Source organism: Mesitornis unicolor, unplaced genomic scaffold, assembly GCF_000695765.1.
Source record: "Mesitornis unicolor isolate BGI_N332 unplaced genomic scaffold, ASM69576v1 scaffold8677, whole genome shotgun sequence".
Lineage (NCBI taxonomy): Eukaryota > Metazoa > Chordata > Aves > Mesitornithiformes > Mesitornithidae > Mesitornis > Mesitornis unicolor.
Window position 1 is genome coordinate 2,798 of NW_010195756.1, and position 11,793 is coordinate 14,590.

The window sequence follows — 11,793 nt, forward strand, 5'->3', positions numbered from 1 at the left end:
AAAGTCTTGAAGAACCTTAGAAAACTCATTATTGCAATAGGAAAATATGACCTATATTTCTCACATTTTGCAGATTGGGATGGGAAATTCAGATTATCTTGCTGCATTTTTCCATGTGTTGCTTCCAATGGCTTTTGAGGTAAATTTTTACTGTTCTACTATTTGAATAGCAAAATCAAAGACTCCTAAGTGCTTCTTAAGCAGGTACCTTTGAATATTTTGTGGAAATGCAGTAATTGCCAGTAGCACAGTCAACACGTTATTTCTGCTGGTATGAATAATGTCCTTATTAACCAAGTAATATTTATGGAATGTTAGCTTTAAAGTAATCAATATAATGATCTGCAACTTCTCTAGCAAAAAAAAAATAGTATAAAAGGGTAATCTTAGTTTTTATTCAAGGAGAGTCTTTATTTATGTTCATATTCTAGCTGAAAAAAAACAGCTGAACATGGTACTGTGTTGAGATCCAGTACAAAATTGAAAATAGGACACAAGAATGTGCTACAACTCTCTCTGTTTTGTAACAGTTTGATCCTGAACTGGTTCTTGTCTCATCTGGGTATGATTCTGGAATTGGAGACCCTGAAGTAAGTAACTTCTTTTGTGACCTTTGTGTTGTCAGTCACAAATCTGCAAAATATTCCTATCTCTTAAATGTCCTGTGATTGCTAGGTGAAATTCACTTTGACCAAGCTAAAAACACATGTTTGAGTATTTTAAGCTGATCCCAGCTCATTAAATACTACATGACATGTAAAGACAGATCATCCCATAGGCGTAATTACTGTGTTCTTTTGCAACTTCCTTTTAAAGCAGTTGGTTCAGCATTTTGTTAGAGAGGCAAGTGTCCCAGTGTTCCAACTCACTCATGTATTTCAGATTCTACGGCAGGTTTTTTTAACCAATGTTTTTGATTCAAGGTTTTATCTCTTAAAATTTGTTCTTTGATTTAGGGTCAGATGAATGCCACTCCTGAGGTTTTTGCCCACCTTACCCGTTTCCTGATGCAGATAGCTAATGGAAAGCTGTGTGTCATCCTAGAGGTAAAGACTTTCGAAACGTAGTCCCAGGGGAAGGGTCTTTGTATCAGAGCTATATAGGACAAGCTAGAAGCTAGGAAGTAAAACTTCGTAACAAAATAATTTATTCTTTTTATCTTGCTTTTGAGACTCAGGAATGCAAAAATGGCTAAGATTTGACAATGCTCTTATACATTAAAAGAATTGCATGTCTTTAAAACTGCTTCTTTTTTTTTTTTTGTAACTTAAAATTTTGGAACAGAAGAGCATATGCTTGTTGTTCAAAAAACCAAATCCTCCACAGATTTATTCAGTTTTTGTGAATAGTGACTAGTCTGCTGCTCTGGACAATCCCAAACTCATTGAAGTGTATTTAGTGAATAAGCTGCATTAGCAGTGTTTTTACAAGTATATCTCATTCCAGGAGAGTTTAAAAAACTTCTAAGCTAAATACACTCTCACTTAGTAATGGACTCCTTACTGAATTTCCTCTTTTTTGAGTGAAAGCCTCTATGCAAGCTCTTTAAGAGCTCTTTTTTATTTTTTTAAACAATTAAAAATGTTTCCTACTTTTGAAATCTAGATTTCAACTCCCTATTTCTGCTGCATGTTAGAAATATGGTGGCTTTTCAGGTAACTACATGTGTGGAAATATTACTGCCAACAAGGTGTCCAAGAGTGAACTGTTTATGAATTGATTCACTTGACCTCTGTTTTGCATGTCCTTTCTTCCATCATCCTTCTCTTCAGCAGGTTATTATAGACATTTCTGACTCCTAGCTGAAGTGCAAGTGAGCTTTCCCTCCTAATACAGGCGATGTGACTGCTCCACAGGTGGTATGCAGGAAGCAGTCTATCATCTGCAGTCTGCCAGTCTTAAATCTGTCTTCAGTTGTTTTCCAAATTCTGCCAAACCATTAGGACAACAATATCTTACAAGTGTCAAACTCTGGGAGATTTCCCTTGTACAGATATTGTAGAGGGCAGTGATAGCACTTGCTTTTTAAGGTGTCTTCCACAAGGATTGTTGAAGATGGGACGTCATGGATAGGAATGGAGAAGGTGTATGTTTCCAGGGTTTTCATGGCGGTCATGACTGATTTCTGAAATGAATTAAACCATGATAAAGTGAGTTGAATCATGGAATGCCAGTGAGGTTCAGCAAGTAGGCTCTAACTTACCATTTTCATATTGAACATAATTAACTTAGATGTGCTTGCATATAATCTGTTTCTGTAAATTAATATATATTTCAAAAGTTTATTTTCCATGATATTTGGTTAGATGTTACAAGTACTTGTTTCTGAGGTGACACAAAATACTTTTTTCTAGGGTGGATACCACTTAAAGTCATTGTCTGAATCAGTCTGCATGACTGTGAAAACTTTGCTTGGAGATCCTGTCCCTCAGATAACTGGAGAAATGGCACCTTGCCTAAGGTAAGCGCATGAAGAATTTTAGAACAACCCTTGTATTTATCAAAGAGGCAAAAGACAAATATGCTTTGAACATTTTGCCTAAGGTTTTAATATGATGCTTTATAATAGGTTATTTTCTGCTTTGAGTAACTTGCTTTCCAAAAAAGTCATCCAAGGTACAGTTTTGTATACTTGTGTTTCTGAAAGTATTTCAAGTTGTAAGAACTTCTTAATGGCTTATAAATTTATGCTATTTATCCTTGGGCCTTGTTATCCTGTAGAGATCCATCTCACTCAGGGCTGAGACAGTTCTACTGTAATCAAGGCAATACCAGTTAATAACAGCCAGTATTTGGGAAAGTATATAATTGCAAGAATTAGTTCCTCAGGCTCCAGAGCCACTTCAGTTGCTGTAGCGCAGTGTGAGAAAGGCGCTCACAAAATGCAAATTTAGAGACGGATAAAGTCTGTGAAGCAAAGGTTTATTAGCAGCATTCAGGAAGTGAGATGCCTGAAAAGCACACCTGCTAATAGGTTGAGGTTTATTTATAGTAACATTCATTATCATAGCCACACATTTTTACAAAGTTATTTACATATTCAACAGTTTTCCGGGGAAATTTTTAACATCAGTTTTCGCCCATTGTCACATGCGCACTAAAATTCTGGCCTGGTCGTTGAGGGTCGAGAAGATGAAGGCTCGTAGTCTTCAGGATGAAGGCTCTTCATCACTGTAAACTTTTCACCTTTATTGTCTCTGTGTAACTAGTTGTGATTTAAGTCGGTTTCTTGCAGCTGTGTCAGCTCATTAGTTCCTTATCTTCAAGGATGTTCTGCTTATCTTAGCTTTGAGGCACCCTCCTTTCTGTCTTTAAGATTTACCTCTGTCTGTGAATGTAGAAATCTTCCAGGCCTTGACGGATTTACAACCTTCACAAATATTCTAGAAGTTACCAACTCCATCTGAATTTCCCCTCCCTTTTTTTTCTTTTCTATATACAATGCAAATTCTTTCACTTTCCACTGTACCCCATTACCAATTAGGGTTTTACTGATTTTTTTTTTTTATTTTTTTTTTGGTAAGATTCTCATCCTGTTATGTTCCAAAGAACCACATCTTATAAGACTGATTTCAAGACCGTAGCCATGTATCTATACCTTAATGCTTTAACAAATTACTTCCCACACACAATTTCTCACACACAATAATAGCTGGAGCTGACCTTTCTCTCATCAGTGAGAGCTGATGCTGTACAGAGCCAGTCTTGATGACTCTTTGTGTTTCTGGAATTTGGAGCATTGAGGCCACACTCAACTGTGTGGACCTGTACTAAGATAATTAAACTTCAGGTCTAACTGCTTTTTGGAGACAGTAAGGTTGTGTTTGCATGGTGGTGAATCTGAGCTAGTAAACCATTCTGAACCCTGGGCCTGAAGCAGTCCCACATCTAAACAAGTGTCTTTCCCTTTACCTTTCTGCGCCATCTCCTCCATATCTCCATGCTCAGTCCTCAGCCTCTCTCCCACTTCAATAGTTGTCTCATGCTTTTTTTTTCTTTCAGCATAATGCTCCTCATGCATTTTGATGTATAGAAGGCAGCACCTACGAACTGGCTGTTTTAGTTAAAGCTCGGAGCTCCGCTTAGTCAGGGCAGCGGTGTAGATATATGCAGGCTGTGGGCAGAGTTAGGTTTGCTAAACTGTGATGGAACAGAGCTGGTTAGTTTGCACCCAGTATGTCCCACAGTCCCTATATCACCTCTTTTTCTTTTCTACCAACTGTAGTATTTGAAGTTGCTATCATCCTAGGCAACAGAGAGTTGATTACATCTTTACCCAGTCAAGCTCCTGAACACCTTACAAATAATTTCCAAGTACACAGAATTTATCCTGGATTTAACATGACCAGAATTGTGTTTGTATGATAGTTAATGTAATACGACCATTTGCCTGTAGTGATAATGAAAAAGCGATTTCAACACAAAGAGTGGCAGGGGAAGTTACTGACTTCCTGAACAGACAGTCTTGCTTTTGAGTGTATCTAATTACATCTTTGCATTGTGTAGATAAAAATCTCTTGACAGAGCAAAGACAGGTGAAATCTTTCCTTTCCTGATGTCAGGGACAGGTGTGCTTCCTCCAGCAGCAGGGTCAAGATTTCCCTCAATGTATGTAAATGTCTGTATGTACTGCATGTGTTCTTCGCTTTTCTTTTTTGGCTCTTGAATCTAATCTTTCCAGGCTATCTGCCTATTGACTCTTACTTCTTTTGTCTTTCTGTTCTGCATTCTTGGAAGAAACCAGACCTTGTTCATTTTCAGTTGCATCTCTTGTTTTTGCTTTAGCACTGAGGTAGGTGACGTTTCCTGTGTTTTCATTAGTGCTAATTCTGTTAATCCTGTTTCTTTTGTAGTGCTGTTGAATCTATTCAAAATGTGAGAGCAGCACATAAACCCTACTGGAAATGGCTGATGTATGAAGGTAGTTACCCTTCTCTTTCTTCAAGCAAATGTGATTGGTAAATAGTTTCATACAGAAGTTCAAAATCATTAAGATTAATACCAGTGAATTAAAATAATTGAACTAACAGTTATTCATCAAGTGGCTGATGAAGCAGACCATTTCCTCAGCTGGTCTGAAAAGAACTTGTGAAGCTGACAGACATCACTCCAAAAAGTAGTGCTTTGATATCTTTGAGGATGCTCTTTTCTGTGTCAAAAGTATGGGCCTAAGAATTATAATAAATCTGTGACCTTTCACTAGATTAAGAGAAATATAGCAGCACTGAAAAGTAACATCTGTGGCAGGAAACATTGTAGCTAGTGCATGGAAAGAAATATGCATCCTATGAATACAGATTTTTGTATCTGCTTTGTAAATAAATGTAACCAAATATTAACACACTGCTCAGGAATTAATACATGTGAAACTCCTCTTTTTTTTTTTTTTTTCTCTAGACACATCATTTTTACAAAACTTGAGCACCAAATCGAGCCTACTAAAGAAGGCTAATTCAGATTCCTTCACAGAACATGAACCTAAGATAGCTAACAGCAATGAAACTGTCAAAGTAGAAAGGTTTTTGGAACTGCACATGAAAAATATTTTATTTCCAGTGCCTTCCATCAAAACAGCAACAACTGACTCTAAAGTTTCAACACATTTGTTCCCTGTACCCATTCATTTGGTGAAGGAAATGAACAAAACTGAAATAAAAGCTCTTGTCAGGTTGGTCCTATCTATTTAATTTTCAACAAAATTATAAGTATGAGAGGTCTCTGCACAGATTATCATCTAGCTCTGTCTCTGCCATGGTCATCTTTTTGATCCTAGTCTACTCAATTATAGCCAGAGTTTCTTCCTTTGAAGAATGAAGACATTTGTGTTGGTTATCACTCGTAGCCTTGAGGTCCTTTAAAGAACTAATCAGAATACTTTTGGAAAAAACTATTTCAATGGAAATAGAACAGTTAGTGCAAATGTATTCATTTAGAAAGAAATTTTGATAGGAATGTGCCTTAAAGCTCTGTGTTCACTTTTAGCTGAAAAAAAATACCAAACTGGTCTGCTTTGAGAAGGTCAACTTTTTGTCTTAGTCTAATTTTGACAGAACTCTTATTTCCTGGATATCGTCAGACATTTTTGTATTCTTTCCAGAGCACAATGGAGACAGGTTTATAAAGCTCAAGACTGTCAGGCAACAGTGTTGTCATCTTCCTCCTAGAGCTAGGCTTTTGAGAATGAATGTGTAGCACTTACACAAGATGTAACCCTCAATAGTAACTGTGAAGTACTCTTCAGAAGTGTCCTCTTTGAAAGCATTATTGTCTGTAACCTAGCTTTTCTTCATATAATTTGTTTTACAGCGGCTTTTGTGCCGATCTTGTGAAAGCGGACAAAACTCTGCACTCTCTTGGCAGTATGTTAGCTGTCCTAGATAAACTACTTAAGAAGGAGGTAATAAACTGCTTTGATTTTGGGGGTGGGGGGAGAGTTGGATTCCTCTGAATTTTGCTTCTATTATATTGTTGTCCAGATATTAGTTTGTGTAGTTCACAAACCCACTAATCTCAGCTAGAATGTGCTTAGCTATGAGAGTCAGTATGAGATGAGAAAACAACTATTTAGGGATAGATGTTAACCTCAAGATGTCTTTCTAATGATCTTAGTGCAAAACATTATCCTGCTTTTCCGCAGTCACAGCATATGAGTCAGTAAGAACCTTTTCATCACTCTCAGGCATACAGGTGAGCCAGACATTCAGTGTTCCAGTTGAGGGAAACAGAAGGTGGTGCAGCAAGCACCAGTGAGCAGTGGCAAGAAATCTGAGCAAGAAATGTCAAAAATTTTTCTGCTTTGCCTTCTGTCAGAAGTTTTTTTTTTTGCCAGAAGTTTTGCCTTCTGTCTTTAGGAGTGAGTTTACTTCTGTATTATCCTTCATTACAAGATGCCATGCTATCTACAGCTGCACCCACTTAGCATTATTTGTACAACAGTTTACTTGGAGGGAATTTTTATTTACACATGCACATACACGTATCCCCTTTAGTGGAGCTGTTGAAAACACCATTGTGTGCTGTGATTCAGAACAGAGTAATTCCAGTGCAGCGTTTCGATTCTTGCAGGGTCAGTAGTGAAGAGGAGGTAGGCTTAGAGGGTGCATGTTTGTATTCTTGTATAAAAACTTGGAGAAGCAAAGAGAAAAAACTGCAAACAAGTTAAGAATATTACGTTGTAACAAATCAGTCTCTCCCTTTGAATGAAAAGCTCTCTTTAAAGTACCAGGCCTGAGAAGAAGAGTCACTACCAAAATGGCCTCTTTCTTGGAAGCCATCTTCTTGCTGTTGGAAGTCATGTTTGTAGATCTCAGGGACAAATCTCTAACATTATAGACTGTATGTACCTTTAGGAGAGCCTATAAAAATAGATCCAAGAAATGGTAACTGGCAAACAGAAATAGAACTTTTCTTGAGTTGCAGATGCTAAGATGAGCTTTTTGTGTTGACAAATACAAAGATGAGTGAGAAGGGAGAGCATGCATTATCTTTTTGCTTAGCTTTCATGTAGAGTGCAAAGAACTACGCAACACAAATGAACACTGAAAGTTAACTGAGTAATAGCATCTTTGTATTTTCCAGAAAGAAATAGCTTGCCTCGGTTAAAGGAAGTGTCAGAATTAGAATTCAGGGACAATTTCATTTTCATAGGGTGTATTTTTCTGGTGCCGTTTGCCTACTGGCACAGTGAGTGTATCCAATCTGCACGCTATCGAGAGAACCAGTAAAGATGACCTTCCCCTGCAAAAGCTATTTTTACAGTTGCCTTTCAGCATAGCATCGTACTTTGGAAGTAACAAAACAGCTCATTTGGCACAATGATCAAATACGGCCTTTCTGTAGAAAATGAATTAATAACGCTTCCTTATCCCTACTATGATATATCTTTAAGATCCCTTTCATACAGCTGAGGCTTTGTTTGAATGATACATAAACAAGTAGAAATACCAGTTGTTACAAATAAGAAATGACATGATCTTGTGCAGCATTAATTATTTCTTAATGAAAAATGTATTTTGTAGGTATGCAATGGAATTGCAGAATCACCCACAGCTCCTGTTTCTGTTGCTGTTGCACTAAGACATGCTGTTGGTTTTGGATTTCAAAGGTGAATTTTTAACTTTTGCACTTGGGTTCCTTTGCCAAAATGTGAAAATAAAATGAAAGTATGTAAAATGTGGCAAATCGCCTTTAAAACCTTAATTTTAAAACAAATACCATCTCTATACACATAGCATTTTCAATACGTAGTACAGAGAACATTATATATGCCAGCAAAAACCTTTTGCTTTACCAGAGGCAAAACTTTTGTAAGGATGACTGCTGTGCTAGCCGACATTTAATTTGTCAGATTTCAATTGTCTTTGGCCTAAGGACATTTTCTTTGGTTTTGTGGTTTTTTTCCTCCCAGTATTTGGTGGGAGAAAAGGAATTCCCTTGAGTTGTCATAAATGTGTTTTCTTTATGCTTCTAATGGACCAAATTAAAAACCAACAGACATTCTTTTTAATGCATCTAATCTATATGCAAACTCTTTAAACAAATTGCACTAATTGAAAAAAGAATTACTTGGAGATGTACATGTATGTATATTTTTATTTGTTTTCTGCAGAGTGCTTTGTATATTTGTTGGAGACATGCAAATGATACCGAACACAGAAGATGGGTGAGGTTTCTCTTTATTAAGTTCAGTTTGAGACAAAATTACAAAGCATCCTTAAATATCTCTCTAGAGACAAACTACTATCTCTAAATACCATTTTATGAGTTTTGTGGTAGGTTTAAAGTATAATCCTTCTGTATCAATTGAAATTTAGATTAGTATTGGAAATAGAATATTGAACATACAAGATAATAAAGAAGTGAGGTCCTTATTGAAAATCGGTTTTACTTCTCTATAATTTTTTTGCCACTTCCTCTTTTTCTTAAAAGTAATTTGCTCGTAGTCTTTAAGGCTCTTTTAGAATATATATTAAAGGATTTAAGTTTTAATTGGTGTTTACGTTATGACATGTAGTAATGCAGACAGTTATTTGCTCCTGTGTTATGAATTAGTATTTAAAGAATTATGAAAGAAAAGATCTTTTTCTCTCACTGGAAGTTGTTGATTAAATACTCAGGTTGTTTGGGGTTTTTTTACAGGAAAATACTAATGATACATATTTGTGAGAAAGAACAGTCTGGAAACACCAGCTCCAAACACTATATTTCTCTAAACTGGAAAGAGGTAAGATTCACTTCCTGGAAACAGCATAAGAAAAAAACTTTTTTTAACAGAAATAGTAAAATATATTTACAAATTCATAAAATGATTGAGAGCTACAGCCCTCACTGCAATTTGGACCTTTGAAAATATTTCCTTTGCCTGCCCTTGCCAGGGTACTACTCCTTCACAGATCTTTAGGGTGTGTTAGAATGAACTGGTTTGAGGAAACCCTCAGTAGCTACTGTAGTTCATCTTCAAGAAGGCAGAGTTACAGTGCAGAGACACTAAGGAAAAGGGGAATAGTCTGCATGGTTAATATAAAAATTGCCATGAAAATAGATAAGTATCCTGTTTCCCAGGTCAATCAAAAGCTTTTTGAGATTCACCTTACTGTTCTGTTGTATATCTGGGAATTTGGGGCTTTACATCTCTGCTAACTGTCTCTCGTTGTTAAAGGATGCTGAAGGAAATGACTTCTTTCCTGCTGTACTTGGATTCATTCTTCCTGTGGCATATAGTTATCAACCAAACTTGACAGTAATAGCTGTTGGACCAAACAGGAGCCTTGGAATAGGTGAAATTTCTCTGCTTTTTGCTTTGCTACAAGGATTGGCCGAGTCTCGAATTTTTGCAGTGATCGAGGTAAGAAGTGGTGCTAAGCTGTGGTTCTTCAGAGTGCCTAGGACAGAACTCAAATCAAGCAGCAGTGTGCTTGGTTTGAACTGCTTCAAGCTGCCCAGCAGAAAATACTAGCTTTATCTGTACTGTCTTTGGCACCTTTGTTGATGACACAAATAGCCCAAGTTTCTCTCTGGATAGAGAACAAGACCAGACGCAGATGCATACTGAGCTGTAGGCAGCCTGCATGATTGAGAAGCTGAGGCATGAATGCAAGCCCATGGTTATGCCTATACACAGTAAATGTTCTGACAGTTTGCTACAGTTTGGGGATTAACTTCCCTTTCCACCTGGGACTCGCAGCTCAGAGCTGTCTCCTGAAGAGAGACATTTGTTGTCTGTTAATTATATGGTCTCTTACAATCAGAAGTGATTGAAAGCAGCCCATTGTCATGTTTATCATAAAACACTGAACTTCCTCTCCTCTCCCCCATGCTGTACTCTATCACATGACTTCCGTCATGCAGACAATAAATCAAAGTGGCATGTATCCTTTAAGTGAACTTAATTGCCATAATACATAACTGAGGACAAATCTACCCCAGTTTTGTGTTTCTGACAGAGAGCATGGGAAAGGAAATGAAGAGGATATGGATCTTTCCCTACTCCAGTTTTTCCATACACTACCACAGTAAGGATTTCTAAATTTAGGAAGTCGGAGGCTGTATCCAGACCAGTGTGTGATAAGTGCCAGTGAGCGTATCTTCCATGAATTTGTGTAATCTCTTAAAGAACACAACTTATACTCTTGGCCTCTGCAGTATCTTGTGGCTGTGAGTAACACAATTTCTCTGTGTGTTCTGTGAAATAGCAACTTTTGATTGCTTTTGTGCCTTCCAGTTCTTCAGTGAGAAACAATGAATAATTGTTCACGTATGCAATTTTATTTTAATCTAATTCCCAGCGAGTATCCAAAGACATGCTATTAATTAAGCTGCCAATTAGGTGGATTTTGACATACATTATTCTGTAATCTTCTCAACTGATATTTAATTTACAGTGCTGGTACATAAATTGGCTAAGCTAATATGTTTGTACATTGATATACAGTATAAAGAAATAATGTATTTGCGCATTACTAATTAGGAGTATGAAATGGAAAGAATTGCTGATATTCTGAAGGGTAAACTCAGAGATAAAAAGCAAGTCAGACATACATCTTTAAGAAATGACTGAGACTTTTATATTGGTAGCTCCATAACAGGATGATGTAATGTGTGGGGATTTTCTAATGCACAGGATTGGCTTTTTAGATTAATTGAAAAAATGCTTCTGTCTTTTAAAAATAAAATAGTTACAATCTTAAAAAAAAAGTTAATAATCCTCATGTAGTATGGACACCTCAGAATATGATTTCTGTGAGCAACTGACACTGATTTAGACTGTCAGGTGTCCAAACATTGTCACTTTCTGATGAAGCAAAATATATAATTATTTTCTACAAAGATAAAATAAACCGTGCATGAAGTAAACAAGCTCCATGCTCCCCTTGCCTCCCAACATTTTCTACCTTTAACCCAGCACTATTTTTTTATAGTCACAAACCTGAGATTCTTTCTTTATTTGAAAAAAACACATTTTACAAGAGATAAAAATTAATTTACCTTTTCCAGAAGAAAATTCTCCATTTTGACACATCTTTATTTGAAAATTGAAAGTTGCCCATTCTTACTACTAATATTAGCAACTTAATTACAAAAGCTTATTTTAAAATATTTCATGTATTACTGAAACAAAGACAGTTTGGTTCCCAGCAGTATTTTTTTTCCTTCTTAAATAGGACACGGAGATAAATTTAATGCAAAGTGTAGCCAAATCATTAGTTGGTGCTTCTACACCTCACTTTGGAGTTTATGTACCTCCTACCCAAGAAAAAGTAAATAAAATTAAAATATTAAGAGACCAGTTTCAGC

At 36.5% G+C, this 11,793-nt stretch overlaps 1 protein-coding gene across 1 annotated transcript in view; it reads left to right on the top strand.

Annotated features, from left to right (window-relative positions):
- LOC104543588 (histone deacetylase 10-like) overlaps positions 1–11,793 on the top strand; it is a gene marked incomplete at both ends in the record, with an annotated part of 16,968 nt that overhangs the window by 2,558 nt on the left and 2,617 nt on the right. The window contains 12 exons of the mRNA XM_010188233.1: positions 74–139; positions 531–590; positions 957–1,046; positions 2,355–2,461; positions 4,854–4,921; positions 5,557–5,668; positions 6,307–6,397; positions 8,019–8,104; positions 8,609–8,662; positions 9,139–9,223; positions 9,659–9,844; positions 11,661–11,793. Of these exons, the coding sequence (XP_010186535.1) occupies positions 74–139; positions 531–590; positions 957–1,046; positions 2,355–2,461; positions 4,854–4,921; positions 5,557–5,668; positions 6,307–6,397; positions 8,019–8,104; positions 8,609–8,662; positions 9,139–9,223; positions 9,659–9,844; positions 11,661–11,793 (1,138 nt within the window). The remainder of the gene's footprint in view (positions 1–73; positions 140–530; positions 591–956; positions 1,047–2,354; positions 2,462–4,853; positions 4,922–5,556; positions 5,669–6,306; positions 6,398–8,018; positions 8,105–8,608; positions 8,663–9,138; positions 9,224–9,658; positions 9,845–11,660) is intronic.